This window comes from Lissotriton helveticus, chromosome 1_1 (genome assembly GCF_964261635.1).
Source record: "Lissotriton helveticus chromosome 1_1, aLisHel1.1, whole genome shotgun sequence".
NCBI classification, from domain to species: Eukaryota; Metazoa; Chordata; class Amphibia; order Caudata; family Salamandridae; genus Lissotriton; species Lissotriton helveticus.
This window is the reverse complement of record NC_136057.1, coordinates 1,681,027,315-1,681,050,635: the sequence shown is the minus strand read 5'-3', so window position 1 is coordinate 1,681,050,635 and position 23,321 is coordinate 1,681,027,315. Positions and strand designations below refer to the sequence as shown.

General features: G+C 44.4%; 1 protein-coding gene across 1 annotated transcript in view; it reads left to right on the top strand.

Annotated features, from left to right (window-relative positions):
* The window catches only part of KIF5A (kinesin family member 5A), a 662,879-nt gene that overhangs the window by 517,690 nt on the left and 121,868 nt on the right, over positions 1 to 23,321 (top strand). Inside the window, exons 20-22 of the mRNA XM_078688970.1 lie at positions 3,512 to 3,613; positions 8,903 to 8,963; positions 19,086 to 19,157. Of these exons, the coding sequence (XP_078545096.1) occupies positions 3,512 to 3,613; positions 8,903 to 8,963; positions 19,086 to 19,157 (235 nt within the window). The remainder of the gene's footprint in view (positions 1 to 3,511; positions 3,614 to 8,902; positions 8,964 to 19,085; positions 19,158 to 23,321) is intronic.

The following is a 23,321-nucleotide window of genomic DNA, read 5'->3' as shown; positions in this document are numbered from 1 at the left end:
AGAGTGAAATTGATTAGATTCCGAGGGATCATAAAAAATATATTTCCTAATAACTTAGTGTGAGGATAAAAATAAAATAGACTTTGGAGGATAAATTCATATATATATATACCAACATATTAATAACCTTTCAACGGGTTTCTCTCCACACAGCGAGGGGAGCCCAAACACAAAGGCCCCACTCCCTCATCTTTCTTCCCCTTCTTTTATAGAGAGCAGCTTCAATGTTGTGAATGCCTAGCATCCTACCTAGCCACACCTGAAAAGTAGGTGCAGTATTATCCTTCCATCCTGCTGCCACCAGGATCCGAAGGACTGCTAGACATATAGTGTTGCAAGTATGTCTCAACGTTTTGAACATATGTGCACATGCATGTACTCCTACATGTACAGATGCACACGCTCACATGCACACAAATACACATGACCCCAATTTCGTAGTTGAATTCCTAACCACAAAAATCAGTTTCATTGCTTGAAAAAAATTTACGTTCTTGATTTATTTTGTTTGATTAACTGAAATTCGTATGGGATTGTGGTATGATCTACAAGAGCTGACAGGGAAATCTCTTATTTGTCACCAGGTGCACCAGGTGCATCTTACATGTGGCCAAGCATTGAGCATCCATGCTGGCTCCACTGAGGAAAGTGGGATACTTGCCTAAGTGACAGGGAATTCCAAATATGGTGAGCAACATGGACATCGATTCATCGACATGCCAGGGGGTAGCGGAAGTGACATCACAAATTAATAACATCACAGGAAGTCACATCATTTGACCTTTGACCCTGAATATCCCCAGGAAGTGGTGTCACATGTTCTTGACCCTAAAGACCTCACGATAATTGACATTGTAAAATTACCATAACTGCATGGTTAATATAAGACAACCCAGACAGATGTCCATTTTAGGAACCACCTATATTAGGGCGCTGACATGATCTTTGAAAGTGGTGGGAAGTAATACTAGCCCTGAATTGCTGCAGGCCAGTCCTCTTCTAGGAGGTCTTAGGGCTTCTCCCTTGAGTACATTTTGAGTTAAATGGGCTCAAATAGTGTATTTAAAGCACCATTTTCACATAATTGTGCTAAAAAAAACATAGTCTCTGAAAGGACACTCATTCATATTCAGGTTATTTTATGATGTGCCAAGGCAATGAAACCTGACATTCCTGAGGAGAAGGTCTTATTGATTTCTTGTTTTCAGAATGTGCTATATATGCTCCCATATGTCGCATATTACTTCCATTGTGCCAAGGACAACTTTATATCATGCAGGTCAGTTGTATGCCATGGGTGTCCCCTTATGCCAAACATTACCTACAACATACCAGTGTCAGAAGTTTGCAATTAATTCCATCCATATGTCTTAGGTCAAAATTACCTCTAATATGTAAGGGCCATTATTTTATCCTGGTTACCCCCTCGTATATGTCATGGTTTCCTCTCTTATGTCAAGAAGTATCTCCAATGAGGTAAAGTCACAAGTGCCCCAATGTTGACATTTTCCTCAAGTATGCCAGTGCCATCATTTTTCCATGAGTGCTCCATATTCCAAGAATTGCTTCTGGTATGCCAGCACCAGTATTATACTTAAGGGTGACCATTATAGTAATAATTAGCTCCAGCATTCCAGTGCCAGTATTTTGTCACAGCTACCTGTCATGCTAACAATCGCTTACAGTTTTCCAGCCAGTGGTAGACGCAACATCCTTACCCACTCTAACTTACACTCATTCGAACTCCCTCAATCATTCTCATTTACTTGCACTCATTCACTCTTATTCACTATCTTGCACTCGCTCTTGTTTACTCACTGACTCACTCATACTCACTGGCAATCATTCTCACTCACTACCTGTCACTGACTCTCTTACTGTCACTAATTTTCACTCACTCACTTGCTCACTCACACATGCTCACACATACAGACACATGATCACAAAGTCATACTCTCTTTCATCTTTCACACAAACACTTCTACTTAAATCATCTGCAACTGGAAGTCTCATTCTAGCTCTTGGTGCTAATTTTTTGTTTATTAAACTAGTAGTGAATAATAAACTATTATTCACTATAAGTAAAATATAAAATGGGCAGAAAACAAGGGTGAACACCCATGCCCCTAACAGCAAGATGCCTCAGTCTTTTTGGCACTGACTTTGCTACCTCTGGGGACAGGGGCTGCAAAGAAAGTGCCAGGGGTGGCAAGAGACAAGGTTGGGATCGCTGCTGCGACACCTGAAACCCCTAAATGATGTCCATTGTGAACTATCCTTCTTCAGACGAGTGGAGGCTCTACCTCTGGTGATCTGATTGGTTATAGGGCTGTTGACATATACTAAATCAGACTTAGGAGTCTCATGTACAAAGTGTTTAAACTGTGGCAACCCTCAGATTCAGTAAATCGGAGGGTTTGCGATAGCCAAAACACTGTTTTAAATTAAATAGACCAAGTTAACAATTTGGAAAAGGTTTTTCGATTTGTTAAATGGATTTAGGAATCATTAAGGAATCACAATTTGGATGGAGCACTTTAAAGACTTCCTTTCTAATTACTGATTTTGTAAGTTGAGTATCAATGTTTTGTGACCGAAATCTGGTCGCAAAGCATTATAATTTTACCGCCAACCCAAAGAAGGTGGTAACCCATTCCCAAATGGGAAGGAGTACCTGGGAAGGGGTCCCCAGGGGCCCCTTCACCTTTGTGAATGGTGAAAAAAACAATTTGTAGGAGTAGGCAGCGGTCTCATGGGCCAGTTTGTAAACATTTTTATTTTATTTTATTCATCCTATTTCCTTTCTGGGAAAACAGGCTGCATTAAAAAAAATTGCTTTATTTAAAAGCAATCAAAAACATGGTGGTCAGCTGTAGCAGGCTATTGTGCCTGTAATTGTAACCAATTTGAGTGGGTCGCAATTTGCAACTTACATCATTAATATTTATGAGCTTGGTCGAATCGCGACGCACTACAATTCTATATGTTTTGAACTGACCTATTAACACATAGGTTGGTTCACAAAATTTATTTAGTTAAAGTTTGTGTACAAATTGCTACCCTTTTTACCTAATCGATTCTTTTTCATACATGAGGCCCTGTGTCTCTAATTCAAAAGCTAATGAAATTGTGAAATTGAGAATGCTTGTCTTCATCAGCAAAACAATCTCTGTTTTCTTAGGATGAGAAAATTCCTGCTACTCTGCAGACAAGTATGCATGCAGGTTCTTCAGTCCATTAGTTACTGTCAGTCTTCAAAATCAGAGTTCTCCATAGTCGGTCCTGGAGGGCCAGATCCATGCCAGATTTTGGAGGTAACTACCTTTATCTAAATGGGGATATGCTAACAATTTGGCATGGATCTGGCCCTCAAGGACTGACTTTGGAGAACCCTGCTCAAAAGGGTTATCTGAGAAGAGCATGTCACTATGTAATCCTTCCAAACAGTGCACATGCATGTTTCTAACGCATGTGATATGTAACACTAAAATCATCTCTGCTTTCTTCACAGCCTGAATCAAAAGTTGCAGCTGGAGCTGGAGAAGCTTCGTGCTGACTACGAGAAGCTCAAGAGCCAGGAGGAGGAGAAGAACGGGCGGCTGCAGGAGCTGACGTATGTATCATGGCTCAAGGGTGGGTGAATGCCTTAGATGGGGGGAGGTCCAATCTAGATTCAGAAGGGCTGGATTCAAGCAAATTATTATTATTCCAGAATTTGTAGTGTGCACAGCTACCCTGAGGGGTTTCCCGGCACCAGGCAAGGGTAGGGAGAGAAAGAGGGAGAACACAAATAGCTTGAATAAAACAACCAGGGGCCAGATTACAACCTCTCTAGGAAGGCCTCGAGACGGGTTCCCGAACGTGCGAATCCGATTCGGAGCCCATGTTTCCAATGGAATCGTCCCCCGTACTGAATGATGAAGTACGATGCGAAGATCTCATCCGTGTCGACTGAATGGTTTTTGAACCCGAACCTGTCCGTCTAACTCATTCGGAACTGAATCGTGCCGCGCAATGGAGGTGGATTCCAAACGTGCGAGTACGATGCCCGATTCGCACAGCTGTATTGCCTCGGTCTCAACTAGATGAAATGGCTGTCGGAATCTGAGTTTGGGGGGCCGTAGCAGACCCCCATTCCGGAGCCCTCTGAATGGGTCATGGGGTGTGCGCATGGGTCCCCCTGATCCAAGCATGCACAGTGTGGCAGGCAACATGAGGTGCCCGCCACAGGGTGTACGCTTTTCCCCACCCACCCCTTTTTTGCTAAGGTAGCCTGTGTACGCGTCGGTATACAGGCTCTCAAAGAGTTTAATGGGAGTCCGAGCGAACCAAATTTGTCAGCATACGGCTGCATCATAATAGTTCGGGTGGACTCGCACAGCGCGATTCGCTAGGAAAGCCCTCCAGATACAAGTCATACGGAGGGCTTTCCTAGCGAGATCGTAATCGGGCTCCAGGTCTTCAAACTCTTACGGAAAGCGAGAAAATAGGTCTCATCTCTCAAGGAGGCTGGTAGGGAATTCCATAAATCGGCTCAAGATAGGAGAAAGACCGGCCTCTCATACAGGCCAGTCTGATTTTTGGAACCACAAACCGGATCTGTTGAGCTGAGCACAAGGGGTGTGAAGGGTGGTATAGCTGGACCAAATCCTTCCAGTATTTATATCTATGTCTATGTATAGGATTTATAAAGCACATTGGTTACTCCAAAGAGTTTCCTGATGCTACAGCAGTAGGACTATCAGTAGGAAAGGAGAGCAGGTCTAGGGAGAGGAGAAAAGGCAGGTCTTGAGTTTCTTACGAAACACAGATGTCACCTTAATGCACCTGAGAGTCAATGGGAGCTTGTTCCAGAGGAAGGGTCCCAGAAAGGAGACAGCTCTACCCCCTGACCTTGACTTTCTAATTCACGGAACGGTTACTAGACAGAGATTTTCAGAACAGAGATTTCTCAGGGGAGCATAGAACTTGATTCTATCTTGTAGGTTGCCCAGGCCAGTTCCCTAGAGAGCTTTCTGAGTAACGAGCAGTATCTTTAAAAAGATCCTCTTCCTAACCGGAAGCAGATCCTGCTTTGATTTTAAACATATAATACAGAGCTTTGTACTTGACCCAATTTGACTCCATCAACCAGTGTAAGTCTTGTAGAATCGCTGAGACAGAGGAGCAATTAGGTAGGTGATTAAGAAGCTTTGCTGCTGCATTTTGCACCAACTGCAGCCTCTGGATGGTCGACTTATCAGCTACCAAATACAGGGTATTAGCCTGGATCACAGTTCTTTGTGCTGGGAGGGGAATCAGCCATCGAATCTTCTGTAACCATTTCAGGACAGCAAAGCAGGTAGATGACACCCTAGCTACTTGTTGTTTCATAGACAGAGATTCGTCCACAATGAATCCCAGATTCTTAACGCTGTTCACAGGCGCCAGCAGAGCTCCTAATTCAGGGGGCCAGTGCTGAGGCCCCCAAAGATCATGTCTTCTGCCTAAGATCATAGCTTCGGTTTTATCTCCATTTAATTTGAGCAGATTGTTCTGCATCCAAAGGGCAACTTTGCTCAGGCCCAAGTTGAGGTCTGAGGGCTTGTGTCTTTGTGGCGAAGAGAGGGAAAACACAATCTGTGTGCCTTGAGCATAAGAGAAGAGAGACAATCCAGCACTTTCTACCACCTCTGCTAGAGGGCAGACGTATATATTAAATAATAGCGTACTCTGCACCGAGCCCTGTCGGACTCCATAGGGGAAGGCGTGGGAATTGGAACTAGACATAGCGGAAGAGACCTGGAAGATCCGGTCCTTGAGAAAGGAGCAAAACCATTCCAAGTCCTTTCTGTCCAGGCCCAGTGTTTGTAGAGCTCTCAACAGGATGTGATGGGACACCGTATCAAAAGCGGCGCTGAGATCCAACAGGATGAGTGCCCTGGTTTCGCCTTCATCTAAACGGTGTCTTAGCATTTCTGTAACCAACAAGAAAGGGTGGATTCAGTAGAGAAACCAGCACTGAAACCCAATTGAGAGGTATGAAGAAATTAATGTGGACTAATTTATATTGTCGCTTGAAAAGTTTGAAGAATCGGCACTCATGGAGCTCTGGTGAATGAATACCCATATCCTTAGATACTCTGTCGTCTAAGATAGATCTGGGCATAGTCCGCGGAGTTCTGCTACACGGAACTCGGCGAAATAACCCTAAAACTCCACCGTGCCACTCGTAGTTTCTCAAGTGGCGGAGTGCATTATGTCGTGCCGGTCGCGCTGATTTTAGATACAGGTGTTTGTCCCACGCTGTAGAATCAGCGCGAACAGCACCGCAAATCAATACAAAAGGGCTCTGCTTCTTTATATATCTCAAGTAGATGTTCTACTCTAGCGGCTGCTTCCTCAATGTAAACAGAAGGATTCCCAATGCGAGCAGTAGCGACCATCCGCAACCACCCGTGTTGAGAAACACCGGGAGGTGGTCTGGAGTAAAATTTTCCACACTCGTGCTCGGCAACTTAACGTTGTGAGCAAGGAAAAAAAGAGCAGAGTTTTTCGGAACTCCTCACGCTACCCAGAGCGCAGAGTGGGAAAAACTCTGCAAACTCTGTCAGCTAAGCAGAATTTCACACCCAGGCCTAGTCTAAGATGGTTCCAATCAACCAATCAGTGTATGAATGTGGATTCAGATGCCGAGGTCCATCATAAACCATTGCAGATTTTGGTTAAACCTAATCAAGTAAGTAACTTGAGTGGAACAGCTGTAGCCATGTAATGGTTCTTTGCAGCTGCTTTCTGGGTTCCCAGTGATGCATACCATAAGTAATAGCATTTAACAATAGTTTGTTCAATGGCAGAACTTCAGAATTCACATCCATTATAAAAAGTATAGGGAAATCTCAGGACTGGACTACACAGGAGTGCATTGGCAGTGAGTAAGAGACGGAAGTGTGTCAGGGGATGTGTTTATCCAAGGCTGAGGCACATTAGATGACTGCTGTATGTAGATGAGATCGTTGTACCCAGATAGATAGAGGGATATGATACATTGGCAGAATAGAATGGACTATCAGTACTCACTTAGTTGAGGGTGTTAAAGGCAGGACTGGGGATTATTGGAAGAGCTGTCGAGTGTGAGTACTGCAATATGCAGGGCTCTCTAAAGGCCAGGGTTAAGGTGCAGTGGAAGATATTTTACTCTGGGCATGGGGTCAATACGAGAAGCAAACTATGAATTAAAATGCATTGGCAGATCTGTGTGTTGGTCAAAGAACTGGAATAACATGAAGCTGCACCTTGGGTTTCATGTTGATTCTCAAAACAATGTTAGGGTTGCTGTTCTCAGAATAGAAAAACAACATTGTGATGCACTGGCAAGTCAGTTTTATAGAACAGGTGACACCCTAGGATGGCAATGGCAAGTGACACCAAAGATCTGCCTTTTGGGGCATTTTTCCCAACCCGGTTCTGAAAAGTCAAGAAACAGGTTGCTAGACCTTGCCCTGACCATGGATAGTAAATTGATAGCTAGGACCTGGAAGGCAAGAGCAGGTACTACATACAATAGTTGGCTGTCATAAGTGGGGCAATGGGTGAGAGAGGAGGATGAAGCACCTATACGTGATGATTCATGCAGGATACATAGACACTCGCCTTCGAAAATGAGGGGAAAGTGACCCGGAGCTTTATAGAACATCCGAAATAACCCAGAACGTGGGCTCCAGAGCTGGATAAATAGCCAAGAGCGGAGGAGGGCTCCAGATAATGCAATGTCTTGCCCTCGAGGGATGGGTGAGATGTTGGAGCCCCCCTGGTCCCCAGAAACCCTATTACTTGGTGGCATTGACTGACCCCACAACATGGTAATCCGATAGATGAAATCTCAGTTGCTTGACCACTTATTTGACTTGTTACAATGCTTATTGCTATATGAAGAACCACACTAATGTATTTTCCTGATACAAGCTGACTACATTTGGAACATGATGATATACTCCATGGCTCTTGTATCAATACATTACATGGTACCTATTTTAAAAGAGTTCAAAACATTGTTTTACAAAATCTTACCATTTCAAATCCAAAGTTTTTTAAAATTAAATATGCAAACTTGCTATCTTTTAACTAGATGTTTTGACCTTTTAGCCTAATATGGTTGTAGTTAAGGGTTGAGTCTGGATGAGGATGGGGTGCTTCAAGTGAAGCTGAAGTGCCTTGGCTAAGTAGATAGATTGAGGTATATTGTTTTGCTGTTTTATGTACCACAGTTTTTTTGAGTATTTAGCTTTTTCCATTTTTTTGCTTCTGTGATGATGGGTGTCTTGATATGCAGACTTTTGTTTACTGGTTGTGGGTAATGCCATTCCAGGGACACCCTTTCATTGACAGTATGTTGAACCCGCATGTTAAAGTTGAAACTTAGGAAAGATAAGCGGGTGGATAGTGTGTGAGGCTTTCTGATGGTGCATTCAATCAGTTGAACCAGATAAATACTTCACCAAGAAAAAAAGCACAGTGATATCAATGATTTATTTACAGTAAATATCAGTTCTTTATGAGTTTCTTGAAGACTTATGGCTGTAATTTTGTACCCAACAATAATGTATATTTAAAGTAAGCAAACAAATGCACTCAGTCTTCACAACCTACATCCACCATTCAAGTTACCTAATTTAAGGCGTAGTATCTGAATCTAAATTAGCTAATTTAAGTCACACATTTTCAATTAACCATCTTCGTCTGAATCCGATGTTGGAGCATTTGCTCTATTCAAACACCGTGTTTGCGACGACATACAGAACTCCACTTTTAAGATGTAAACTTAAATACATGGCAGGAGTCTTCATGACCAAGCCGTACCCTGTCCCATTGAAAGTGCTGTGGTGGTTAAGAGTCTACAGTTCTTTCTTTCTCTCTTTTACAGATTTCTTTACGAAAGGCACGAGCAGTCCAAGCAGGATCTTAAAGGACTGGAGGAGACAGTGGTAAGTGTAGGGCTCATTCTAAGTTAAAATTGCCTCTCTCTTCAGCACATATGAAATGACGGCCACATCCAAGGCAGCTGCCTCTTTTGGGTTCAAAAGTCAGAGGTGGCAAGTCAGAGCACTTAATGTAGATGATGATAGTCAGCTGTCAGCGCTTATCTGAATTCCAAATAAATACTATACAAATGTTAGTCCTTTAACATAAAGAATAGAACTAGTGTTCCAGTGCATGTGGTAGATCTCTGAACTTCTGTCTGGGACCGTCATGGTTGATATGGAAGACCTGTTCAGAAAGGATGCTGGCGGGGATGGCTTTGATGAGGTCACCATAAATAGATCAGCTCCTCGAATGCCATTCGCACCGTCTCTGGGTGAGCTGGAAGTATGAATAAAACAAGGAGCAATAGGTTCACGTACATCACCGTAGAACAGAAGAATAGCATGTTATTTTGACACTTGCATAAAGTTGACATGCTCTGTAGGATTCTTCAATGCATTTACCAAGCTAACCCTACAATATCACTTGTTAAGGATTTTAATTGATTCTTCCTTCTGCAAATTTATGAAGTAAAGAGAACATTTCCTTACACCTTCTAAAGGCTTGCAAGTCGCTCTACATTATGGTTATATCAGATACGTGTATTTATATAAATCTGTCGATAGTCAATGTTTTACTTTCACCCTAAATATCTTAAGAACAGCTGTAACCGATCGCATTTTAAGTTTCCCTGTTTCATCACGGTGGTGCATGTTGGTTCGGGGTTTAGGGTCTAGATGCTGCTGGGTTGGAAGCATTGGTTGCAGGTGGTGAGTGGAGTAGAAACATCTAAACAAGAACTAAGCTACATTTTGGGTTGGCACAACAAGTACGCTGGGCTATTGTTGACAATTTCCAGTGTATAAACATGCAACATAAAGTTATGGGAAGTGTAGCACAGTCTGATCACTCTAGTAAACTCACAAAGATGGTGAGCGATAGCCTGTGTCTGATTGGCAGGGCGGACAATCGGCCATTGCCTGAGGGGCCTATGGCAAAGGCCAGCTGGTGAGCCATTTTGTATGGTCTGGTTTGACAATTATGTGAGCATTACTAGAGAGAGGCTTTGGTTCCACCCACATGTTTACAGCCAAGAGTAAATGTTCTGATTAGGCAGAAGGCGTGTCCACAAAAAAGGGATTGCCCTCCACAAAGTTGTGATCATTTTGTTTATTTATCCAGTTGGCTGAGGTTGAACTTTCAGGGGCACATATTGGTGTAATGCTAATAAAGCTCTAAATAATTTATGGTGTTTTTCTGTGGCAGCAGGACTGATGATGGGAAGAGGGTAGTAATTACCCTACATGGATTTTTAGGCCTGGCTAGCGAGTGTGTGATGATGTGACTTGGTTCCATGGGAGTGTTCCAGCATGGAACCAAGTCAGTGGAATGTTCCTCGTGTGAACCTTGAGAAGGTTCCAGCTTTGTGAGTTATTCCTGTTGGATGTTGGATGAGGTTATATAATAAAGACCTCCTATCTTAACCTTACTTCTATTGGTATGCGCGTTATTACACTGGCGACGTTTGGTGGTGTGACGTGCCGACAGTGATTAAAGTCAACAACCTCAACAACAAGGAAAACAAAGGGAAAAAGAAAATGATACCTCGTGGGAAAAATCAGTTTTGAAGATAACGAGCACGGCGGTGAGCGGAAAACAGTGTCTGACACTTGCAAGCTGTGAGGCAGATCGTTGAGGGAGAAGTGCGACGCTTTGGAGAGTTCGGTCAGTTGTGCTCCGAAGTGAAACGCATAAACCTCGTCTGCGTTCCACTGCCGTGAGTAAAGGAAAACAAGCTATACTCACCATAGAAAGATTTTGAAATGTTGGAAAAAAGCTCAATTGCCTAAAGAAAAAGAACTGACTGTATGTGATGTCACGTGGCGGACATCTTAAGTCTGGGAAAGCAGTACAGTGATAACTCGTTTAAGGATGTGCCCAATTGCTTAGAGAAACAGAACCGAGTGTTTGTGACGTCACGCGGCGGCCATCTTAAGTGTGAAAAAAACAAAAGAACTTTGATAATATTATTATTGGAAGAAAAACCGTATTTGTACTTTGGAAGGATAAACGAATTTGGTAATAACGTCAGTTGAAGGCAATTTATGGTGCGATACAAGCATTTTAAAAGTGAAAACTGAAGAATAGGAACAGAAAGAAGCAGTTTCATAGGAAAAGGAACACCGATCAAATTTTTTTTTAAAACAGTTGGAGATTAAAACAAAGAGGAGTTTGTGCTTATGGTGATAAGCACACCAATTTTTTTTATTTTCAATTTAAAAAAAATGTTGTGTAAGATGTGTGATAATATGGTACTCTAAGAAAAATGAAGTTATAGTGCATGGGTACTCACAAACTTTCTCTCAGGGGCCAAATTTACAGTGTAGTTTGTGGCCGAGGGCCGCACCGGTGGGGGCGTGGTCAGTGAGAGAGGGGGGCGGGGCTAGAGACAAAAAAAAACGGTGACCATGAGGTTAAACACAGGCCCCTGCAGCGGATGCACTGAGCCACCAGACCCAGCATACACACATATCTCTCTCTCTCTGTCTCCCTCCCTCTCTCTCTTTCTCTCCCTCCCTCCCTCTCTTTCTCTACCTCCTTCTCTCTCTCTGTCTCTGTCCCTCCCTTGTCTCCCTCCCTCTCTAGTCTCCCTCCCTCCCTCCCTCTCTCTTCTCCCTCCCTCTCTTGTCTCCCTCCCTCCCTCCCTCTCATCTCCCTCCCTCCCTCTCTCTGTCTCCCTCCCTCTGTCTCCCTCCCTCTCTCTTTCTCTCCCTCCCTCTCTCTGTCTCCCTCCCTCTCCCTCCCTCCGTCTCCCTTTCTCTGTCTCTCTCCCTCTCTCTCTCCCTCCCTCTCTGTCTTCCTCCCTCTCTCTGTCTTCCTCCCTCTCTCTGTCTTCCTCCCTCTCTGTCTTCCTCCCTCTCTCCGTCTCCCTCCCTCTCTCCGTCTCCCTCCCTCCGTCTCCCTCCCTCTCTCTTTCTCTCCCTCCCTCTCTCCATCTCCCTCCCTCCCTCTTCCTCTCCCTTCCTCTCTTTGTCTCCCTCCCTCTCTCTGTCTCCCTCCCTCTCTTTCTCTCCCTCCCTCTCTCTTTCTCTCCCTCCCTGTCTCTTTCTCTCCCTCCCTCCGTCTCCCTCCTTCTCCCTCTCTCTCCCTCCCTCTATCTCCCTCCCTCTCTCTCTCTCCCTCCCTCTATCTCTCCTTCTCACCCTTCGTCTCCCTCACTCCCTTTGTCTCCCTCTGTCTCCCTGCCTCCTTCTGCCTCCGCCTCCCTCCCCCTCCCCTGACTCTCCCTCCCTTCCCTGACTCTCCCTCCCTCTCCTTCCCTCGCCCTCCCCTGACTCTCCCTCTCTCTCCCTCCCTCGCCCTCCCCTGACTCTCTCCCTCCCCTGACTCTCTCCCTCCCTCCCCTGACTCTCTCCCTTCCTTGACTCTCCCTCCCTCCTTCCCCCTCCCCTGACTCTCTCACTCCCTCGCCCTCCCCTGACTCTCCCTCCCTCGCCCTCTCCTGACTCTCCCTCCCTCGCCCTCTCCTGACTCTCTACCTCTCTCTCCATCACCGTCTCCCTATCTCTGTCTAGGCGAGGTGTAATAATTCTATTAGAAATATCACGAAAAGCAAGAGCTATTTGCTGCACACATCGAACCACCTTTCCCAGCCTTCCTAAAATCTGCAGCACATTATTAATGACGCCCTAACGTAGAGGGGGCACGAGAGCTGGCTGGACCGCTGCAGCAGAGATCAGGTGTAATCCGGAGGGCAGAGATTCCAAATAAGGCTGGCCTGATTCAGAATTTCATCCCTTCAGTGTCGATAAAATAAATGCTACTCGGGGAGCAAGGCTCGGTTCAATCAGTCACGGGGTTTGTCCTGGCCACTGTAATTGTCCAACAATCCCCCCCACCCCTCCCTGTGTGGCAGCCCGGGATGAGACAGCTAGCCTGGCGCGCACACAGCCGCTTCACAGGTCTTTAAAAGACCATTAAATTGTTAATGAGGCTTTGTTCTGTTTCACCTCTTCTGAGGCCCCTGCAGCTCCACTCTTTGGCTGGAATCTCCCGGCTCCCCTAGAGCAGAGCCTCTCCGAGGCCAGGCTGCATCAACCGGCGGTATTTACTGACACTCTGGAAAACATTTCTTATCTAAACTGGTACATGTCTCAAGGTCCGTGGGCCGCCAAGGAAGGCTTGCCGGGCCGCTGGCGGCCCGCGGGCCGTACTATGAGTACCCCTGTTATAGTGCTACATGGAAAACATATGAAATAAGTGAAATTAGATAGAGTATAGTCTTGGTGGTTTATCTAAGCTAAAAAAGGTGAAGAAATATAAATATTTAAACCGGAGGAGAAGATAAAAAGAGGTGTGTGTAAAAATGCAGAATGTAACTTCGCCACCGTTTTTTCTTTCTGATCCAGGTGATCCACCTATTAGATGGAAAAAGTGGAAAAAAATGTTTGAGAATTACGCAAGGGTCTGTGGCACAAATTTAAGTGCAGAAAGGAAAAATGCTCTCTTGATGCATTGCATTGGTGGAGAAGGACAGGAAGTTTTAGAGAATTTACCTGCATTAAGTCAAGCAGAACAAAGGGGACTAAATGAGTATGAAATTTGTATAAAACAATTAGACTTACATTTTCTGCCTAAAGTAAGTACTATAATGGAGAGATATTATTTTGGTTTGAGAGAGCAAGGAAAGGAAGAAACGGTTGAACAGTTTGTAACTGTGTTAAGAAAATTAGCTTCAAGCTGTAAATTTGGTGAGTTAACAGAAGAGAGGATACAAGATCAATTTGTATTGAGATGTACAAATGACAAAATAAGGGAGGAACTGTGGATGAAGGATGAACCACCTTTAGATGAAGTGATGATTATTGCTAAGCGGGCAGAACACATGGTTAAGTGTGTGGGAGAGTTGAGCAAAACTGGGAAAAATACGTGCACCAACGAAAAGATTGAGGAAGTACAAGTTCAGGAAGTGAAGAATCAAACAGAGAAAAAGAAGAAAGATTTTGTTGATACTAAAGGTGGCGTTAGTGATAGTCAAGCAAGCAAAGCAGGTTTGGAAAAGAGAAGTGGGGGTAATTTTCAAGGAAATTGCTACAGATGTGGAAGATTGGGACATATGGCTAATGATAAAAATTGCCCAATTTTGAAAGTTGTATGCAATGTGTGTGGGAAGAAAGGCCATTTGGGAAAGAATTGTCGTCTAAGATTTAGAAAAGACATTAGAGTTGAAACTAAAGAAGTTACATTCCAAATTAATGATGGCATTTTAGAACATCCTTCTGATTGGGTTAGTGTAGGAGGGGTTAAGATTAAGATGAAGTTTGATTCTTGCTCACATTTAACTTTTGTTTCAAAAGAAGATTATTTAAAACATTTTAAAGAGAAATTTGTATTAAACAAATCTGATGTGAAACCAACTGGTTATGGAAAAAAAACCAATCAATATGTTAGATTACTTCACAGAGAATATAGAATACAATGAGAGATATGTTGTAGGGAAAATGTATGTTGCGGAAAAGGGAGATAGCTTAATAAGCTGGTCGCATCAAGCTAATTTGGGTGTGGTGCTTATACCGAATGCAAACCCATCAATTCAAGTACAATCTGTAGATGATGACAGTGAAGAAATAGTAGGAAACTTTAAAGAATTGTTCAGTGAAAAACTTGGATGTTTGAGAGGTTACAAACACAAAATCAAGTTGAAAACTGGTGCAATCCCGGTTGCAGCGAAAGTTAGGCGTGTTCCAATTTGTATGCAGGATGCCGTGAAGAAAGAAATTGAGAGATTATTAAAAACTGGTGTGATTGAAGCAGTGGAAGCGACAGAATGGTTGACCCCCATTGTTGTTGCGAGAAAACCCAATAATGAGATTCGTCTATGTGTGGATCTTCGTGCTTTGAATAAAGAGGTGATAGTAGATAAATTTCCTCTTCCTCACATTGAAGAGCTTGTTGCAACATTGGATGGTGCGTGTTATTTTACGACCTTAGATATGGCTTCGGCTTATCATCAGGTTCCTCTGTCCTGTGAATCACAAGAGTTGACGGCTTTCATACCCCTTTCGTATCCTACAAATTTAAAAGAACGCCGTTTGGACTAATTTCTGCGGCCTCAGTGTTTCAGCGGATTATGAATGATTTGTTTAAGGATGTAAGTGGCGTGAAATGTTATCAGGATGATGTCTTGATTTGTGGAAGTACTAAGGAAGAACATGATTGTAGATTGAGGTGTGTACTTAGAAAGATGTTAAAAGCTGGTCTTTCTCTTAGACGTGACAAATGTAAGTTTGGTGTGACAGAACTGGAATATTTAGGTCATCATATTTCTGGTTTTGGTGTGCGGCCAAAAGAGGATTCGGTAAAAACGATTGAAGAGCTTAAAGAACCTTGTTCAAAGGAGGAACTTTCGTCATTTTTGGGTATGGCGGAATTTTACAATAAATTCATTAAGAATTTTGCAGACAAAACTGAGAATTTAAGAAGTATGATGTGTAGTAAATGTGAGTTTGTCTGGACTGATGAATGCAATAAGGAATTTGTACAAATTAAAAAGGAACTCAAGCTTGCACCGAATCTGCAAACATTTAGACCTGGAAAACCTACTTTCATAGTAACAGATGCAAGTTGTAAAGGGCTTGGAGCTTTGTTGTTTCAGGTTAGGAATGGGGGAGAAAATCTCATTGCTTGTGCATCTAGGTGTTTGAAAGGTGTAGAATTAAATTACTCTGTGATAGAGAAAGAGGCTCTTGCCATTTTCTGGGCAATTAATAAGTTTAGAAAATTTGTTTGGGGTTGTCCTTTTGTAGTGAGGTCAGATTCGTAAAGCAGATCTATTGGCATTGCCAATGCTTGCTCCCAGCTGTAGATACACTCACAACATTTGCCTGGGACGGTTTGGCCAATGGCGTCCAACCTGAAAGGTTGCTGCAGCCTTAGAGCAGAGGTCAATATTACCAAGTACAGAGCCTGGCTGGCTCATTCTGATGTAGAGTGGAACAATGAGCCAAACTGAGGAGACACAGCCTGTGGTGTGCCTCCTCCCATCCTCAGTGTCTGAGTGCGACATTGAGGCCTCGGGGAGCGGCAGTGCTGTGTTCGAGCATCACAGCTAGCACTAATGTTACAGGGATAGGGACATGGGGGCTGTGCAGAGAGCCACATTACAAGTTGTGGCCATTTAAGAGGCTGTACTTTTCTCTCAACCTGGAAATGACAGACGATACCCTAGTGCCTGCTACCACCTTGCCATCTTAAAAATTGACACTGAGAGAAAGAAAGGGAGAGGAGGAGATAGAGAAAGAAAGGTTGGTGTTACAGCTGGATAGACAGAAATACAGAGAGCTAGAAAATCAGACAGATCGTTACGATTGGTGATAGTGGAGGTGAAATGAGGGACTAGTGAAATGGAAACACATCTATACATATACATATATATATATATGTATATGTATAGATGTGTTCTTGTGAGAGAAGGTAATGGGCACATAACAGTGGCGTAACGAAACTTGAGTAAGCCCTCCTGCAAAGTACATGCAACCCCCCACCCACGCTCTGGACCCAGTCCTGGGCCACCAGGCCAGGGACCTGCCAGTGCCGCATGGGGACCCCTGGAGCTTACCCCTGCCCCGCACCACAGGGCCTGCGGGGGCTTTTGTTACACCTCTGGCACAGTCAAATAATTTCTCCACCATCAATAAAAAAGACATCAAGTACCAAGCTGTATGCATTTGTCAAAAGGCTCCAAGCAGCAATAGAGGAATTCTTCTCCAAATCGGATGTGTACAACCGTGGGTGCTTTGTTGCGGCTTCCGAGGAAGTTTGGCACTCACCTAAGGGTGGGTGGCAGCTACTTGGGATCCGAAGGTGTCAGAGAAAGTTGGTGGTTCAAGGGTGAGCAGGAACATCTGGGGCATGATAGTGAAGTGAGGAGGATATTCGGTGACCTTAGGATTATCAGAAGTCTAGAGCACTTCATGTCAGCAGCAGTTTCAGGGACAGATGTCCTAAGCAGGAGAATTTGAGAAAATCGAGGGTGGTCAGAGCCTAAGAGAAACAAAAGTGAACAGGAACCTTGCGTACCTGAGTGTGACCAGGAGTCCGAGGCAACTGACGGTGAGCAGAGGCCTGGGGATAAGCAGGAACATCAGGGGCCTGAGAGTGAGCAATGGTTTCAGGGAATTTAAGTTAAACTGGAGCCTCGTAGATCTAATTCAGATGAGCTGAATTCCATTGGCATCTAAGGGTGAGCAGGAGCCCTTGGGCACCTCAATGTCAGCAGGAGCATTAGAGGACTGAACATGGAAACGAGCTTAATTGTCCTGTTGGTGTGTGAGGAACTTTAACACTGACTAATGATAAACACGTGTCCGAAGCCCGTAGGATGAAAAGGACCCCATGTTCCTTGAGATTGAACAGAAGCCACAAGATACGAGTATGCGCATAGTCTTCTGACTCATGGTCAGATGGCAGACAGGCATTTCAGGGATCGGAGGGTGGGTACAGACTAAGGGACCAAAGGGTGACTAGCAAAATCAGGGACATGAGATGGAGACACTTATAGGCCTGTCTGAAAATAAAGCGAGGAGACCTGTGAGTGAGATGCAGTGGATTAATGAGGTTTTTAGTCCTGGCCAGTGCTACTTCCCACACTAGCTTAGAAAGCATAATTTATGACAGATTTCTCCCACAATTACTTTCTTGATACTGCCTAAGGAGTGTTTCATGAAGGTTGTTATACACAAATGTGAGCAACTTTTTCTTTGGGTGCCAGGGCCTATGTTTTGTCCCAATCTACCCTGGCTAGAGCAAAAGAAAGCTTTCTTGATTTATACAATTTGTATAGCCCCATAGATTTGTTTAGTTGGGCCTCCCGAGTTCTGAGACAAGGTTGCTGATTACTCAACTGAAACCTCTCATCAACTAACAATACATTTGGACAGACCGCGAGACGACTCTCGCCAGGGAAATCATAGAGGATTGCACCTCCATCGATATGTCACTAAAGATTAGCTGGATCGCTTATATTAGAACATTCTTTAGTGACATTGGCATGATTCAGTACTAATAATCCCCCACCACAATAGCTGTAATCCCACGTAAGAAGTTTAAAAAGATCTGTCTGGCCCATTTAGAATCTCTTCGACTTGTTAGTGAGGTTTCAAAAGTCTCGGTCCAGCATTCACTACAGATTCAAACACCACCTATGGTTCAGCCTTACCTAACATACAATTTTACGAGCTACGAAAGATTCCTATTAACTAGGTTCAGACTGGACAGCTATCACCACCTGGTTACCTTTCCACAAATCAACACCTGGAAAAAACCTCTTCAAGCTTGTCCCTGTGATGACAGCTCCCCCCAATCGACTATACATATCACACTCTTCTGTAAATTCTACCAGGAACTAAGGTACTATTGGCTTTTGCCAATCCTCAAGATTATGGGCCTACGCAAGTGCCGCCCAGCTTACCTCGCTCTGCAATTCCTAGATGCCGAACCCTTCGCTAGAAGGGTAGCGATTTTTCTAAAGCTAGTTATCAAACATAGGCAGAACTTGGGCTGAACTAGGATTGTACTCCCTCGCCAGCTACTCTTCCCCAATAAATGTCAGTACTGTAACTCGCTTACAGGGAGCCAACTTCTGAAATTTTTAAAACTTCTTTTTAATAATTCTCTTATTTTATCTGCTAGTACTGTTAAGAATCCTAGCGTTTGTTATTTTAGCAGTGTTTTTCCCTATTTATCTATTTGTGGGATTTAAATTATTCTCTGGCACAAAAATATCATGATACTTATCTGTCCAACAGCTTGTTTCTGGGTGAAACTGTATTATACATGCAATGAAAATACTAGATGTACAGTACGAAATTTTAACTTTTGTAGTATGTTTATCCCTGTTTTATCAGTTGCCTTTTTAACGAATATGAATACTTATTGGAACATTTTTGTATATGAGTTTTATTACGCTTTTATGACTGTTTTTCTTACACCTGAATAAAGTTTGTTTTGATTTGATTTGATTTAACAATAAATGTTGGTCTAACATGAACATATTTTGATTGTGAGTGTTTTTGCTTCCCCCTCAGGCCCGAGAACTCCAGACCCTTCACAACCTTCGGAAGCTTTTTGTTCAAGACGTCACAACTCGAGTCAAGAAAGTGAGTAGCCTAGCAAATTCTGTTTTCCTCGTTTGATGTATTTAGCTCCTAATATGCATTGGTGTTTTTTGTTTCCCCTCCAGTTCAAACTGTAGCCTCACACTAATCTAGTTTGTGCACCGAGTCCTAGGCCTGTCCATTGACATGAGTGAGGTCCTGGGCCTGTTGTCCCGTGACGTGGAGGGGTGCCCCAAGCCCTCATTTCACTAACCGTATATTAGCATCCATGTCCTCGGGTTAGTACTGACTCATACGTGTAACGTTCTGCTTCTGTGCGTTAATCCATATACTAGCAATAGTTCAAGTGTGTGTTGTGATTATGTGTGTATGAGTTGTGACTGAGTGTGTATGTGAGCAGCATGGTGCATGGATTGCATGTAGGAATAAATCAGAGTAATGGAGGCCATGGGCTCCATTTTGGATGGCCACGGCATGGCCTTGTGCACAAAATGGAAGTGACGGTGTATACCCAGACAGTGAAAGTGTATCAAGGCCGGGCTGGCTGGACTGGGCATCTAGTGTTTCCCCAGGAGTCTGGAAGTGATGGAGGCCGGTTTTGTTACTGCGGTGGGCGTTTTTTGTAGCAGTGCAGCAGTTTTGAAAGCCCCCGCTGTAGAGTTCTTTGTATATTCAGTACGTTTTCAGACAACAATAAAAGTGTCAAGATAACTCTGGCGATTAATGTACCTACTTGGGAGAGAGGGGAGTTTTGTTTAGTGGCAGTTTTGACTCATCGAAGGTAGCTGCAAAGGACGTGTACCACGCACTAGGCATCCTATGTAGTGGTACTTTGGTATCCCTTATAGGGGATTTCCAATTATGACCTCTGTGGGGGTGGTGGTCATGGCTTTCTGCCTTGCACCAGCACTCTCATTTTTCAGGTGTACTTCTCGTCACCCTTGCTTCACTCCATGCGGTATAACTTATACTTTATCTCCCATTTTTCTTTTTTTTCGTTCCAGAGGTCCAAGGGCAATGCATTGTGCATTCAGTGAAGCCTCTAATGCAAGGCTTCCAACTCCACCACTATCGGGAAGTAATCTCACAGTGGGGCGGGTGTTATAATCCATAGGCTGCGGTATATTATCCGTCCCTGGCCTAGGCAGTGTTCCCACATGTGCTGTTCCTCTATCACTGCGTTTGGCACTTCTTTATTGTGCGGCTCTCACTCTGCCTTGACGAGATGGCCTCCAGCCTCCATTCTTTTTGGCTTCCCTGTTGTCTCATCTTCCCATATTTCTGCTGCGGGTGGGAGCACTGTTCTCTTGTTGTATTTAGACTGATTCCTCTCTGTAAGGGGATGTTATTTACTTATTGCTTAGAGGGAATGCCTTGTACCTTTGTTGCCACAGCCAACACTTCTGCAAGAGTTCAGATACCAACCACTGCTTTCTTTACATCACTGGTCATTCATCTGAAGATGTCCCCATCTGGCCATTTTGGTGCTCGCGGCGGTCTTTTTATCTTGTTTTTCCATTTTGTAATGCATGCTCTTTGAACTCTATGGTTCTGTCTTTCTGGTGCGCAATGAAGCTTTGCTGCTCCCTTCGGATGCAATATTATGGATGAGGCAAGGTCTTGTGCCTCTGGTGGAACAGGGTACCCCAGTAGAGGGGTTCGAATCAAGCGAATGCCATTAAAGTATCTTTATTCCTTTCACTTGTCCACAGGACGTGAAACTGTTTTCTAGCCCTCCAAGGCAGCTTAGTTATTACTTCACTTCACTTTGATAACTTTATTTCGGTCGAAGACCATAAAAGTGCAATAAAATATGTACAAGCAGGATAATAAAACATAAATACTTCAGAATTAAAAAGTTATTAAACGTTGGTTATCAAAGGAATAGTAAAGCATAAAAACAGTAGTCCATTATTCCTTATGGATAAATGCAGTTCTTCTCCGCCACATGCCGAATAAAAACCGGGAAATGGCAAAAACAATGAGAGGGGCAATGTCATAAGTTAGGACTCTACAGGCATGTACACAGTGTCTAAAACCCAGGTTTTTGCATAATGGGATAATCCAGCACTTCCGAATTTCACTGTATGCTGGGCAAAAAAAGAGGATATGTATAATGTCTTCCCTGGCGTGATTACAGGCAGGGCAATTAGCCTTCATCGTTTTTGTCCATCTGGATGTGAATGCGCCAACCTGTAAGGAGCCATGCCTCAATTGAATATATAGTTTTCTTGCTAGTGGCTGCTGCACCAGGTCCAAAAACGCCTCCATCCAGTATTCAACTTTTGTTATGAGGAACTCAGTGGACAATCTGCCCAGGGAAGTAGAACAGTGTAGCAGTTTGAGGTTATGGGATTTTACAGCTGCCACCAGTACAGTCCTCTGCATCCTCATACAGCTGTCCTCCGGTGTATCCCAAAGTTGGGGAAGACCAATTTGCTAAAGGAGAGTCTTAACGTGTACCAACCAAGGTATATTCTTGTTCTTCAACTGCCCCCAAATAGTATTGAATTCTGCTCTAAACGGTTCAAGCTCCGGCACAGACCAGAGCCTTCTCCAATAGAGCAGAGGTCGAGCTGCCACCAGATCAGTAATAGGTTCCAGACCCAGGTCCAGGCGTAATGGTAGCAGGGGCGTGCTTTGTGGAAGACCAAACAGATGTCGCATGAAAGAGTGCTCGACTTTCATTAGATTACATGCATTGGTGTGTCCCCAGAGTTCAGCAGCATATAAGGCTGCAGACCTGACCTGTGTTTTGTATATCTCTAGGGCAAGGGTAGCCGGTTTAAAAGTTGAGGCACTATGGAATCTGCCTACGCCACCCATAATCTGTGCAAGTCTCAAGGAGGATCTAGAGACTTGTTGGTCCCATGTAAAATATTCAGTCAAAGTCACCCCCAGATATATAAAGGTCTTAACTCGCTCAAGTGGGGTTCCATTCAATGTGGAGTTTGGGCGGGTGCGCCTCGGGGGGTTGAAGATCATAAACTTGGTTTTCTCCAAGTTGATCTCCAAGCCCCGCGAGGCGCAGAAGGAAACAAACCCGTCCATAACCCGCTGGATGCCCGATGATGTCCGCGACAACAACAAAGTGTCGTCCACGAACATCAAAGCGGGCACCCTGCCAGTAGCCAGGCGTGGAGCATCGTTATCCCTGACACAATTGAGTCTATCTATCAGGCCATTGACATATAAGCTAAAGAGGGTAGGGGCCAGTACGCAACCCTGGCGTACTCCTCGGGTAACAGGGAAACGATCGGATAATTCCCCGTTTTTCCCACACCTCACCTGGGCGTAGTTCCCAGTGTGAAGCCGGATTAAGGCATCTAGTAAGTAAGGAGGAAGACCAAGTTCCTCCAACACCGTCCAGAGCCTCTCCCTAGGGACCAGATCGAATGCGGCCCGCAGGTCCACAAAAACAAGGTAGAGGCTGACACCCTCTACTCTTGCAGTTTTCCAGAATAGGACCTGGAGTCGAAAGATCTGGTCCAGAGTCGAGACCCCTGATCTAAAACCGGCTTGGAGGGTGGTCAAAGTTTTGTTTTCCTCCATCCAGCCCAGTATTCTCTCCAGCAGGATTCGGCCCATCAGCTTCTGGGTAGTATCGAGTAGACTAATTGGTCTATAATTCGATGGGGCGAGCGGACAGCCCTTTTTAAAAATTGGAATAATCTCTGCTCCCAGCCAAGTCTCTGGTACTGGGGAGCCCTGTAGGACAGCATTGAACAGGACCATCAGATATGGCGCCCAGATTTTTGGCTGAGAGCGAAAGAGATTCCCAGGGAGCTTATCCAGACCCGGGGCCTTATTCGGGAGCAGTTTCTCAATTGCCAGTTCAACTTCCCTGAGTGTAATATTATCTGAACTATAAGTGGGAGACCCAGTAGGGGCATCCCCTCTCACTATTGCGAGACAGGATCCAGGTCCAGGGCCCAAGACCTCCGGCAATCTACACTCGTGCGGGGGGTCTGGGGCCATGGGAAGCTCAGGAGCCTGGCTGGAGCCATAGTTTTGACAGGGGGAAATCCCTGCACCCGGGGCCCCCAGCAGTCGACACTCGTGCCGGAGGTCCCGGGCCGTGCTAGTGCAGGAAATCGAAATCCCGGAGCCCAAGGCCCCCGGCAGTCGGCTCTCATGCAGAGGGTCTGGGGCAACCGAAATCTCGGAAGCCTGATTAAAGTCAAGATTATGACAGGGAGAAGACCC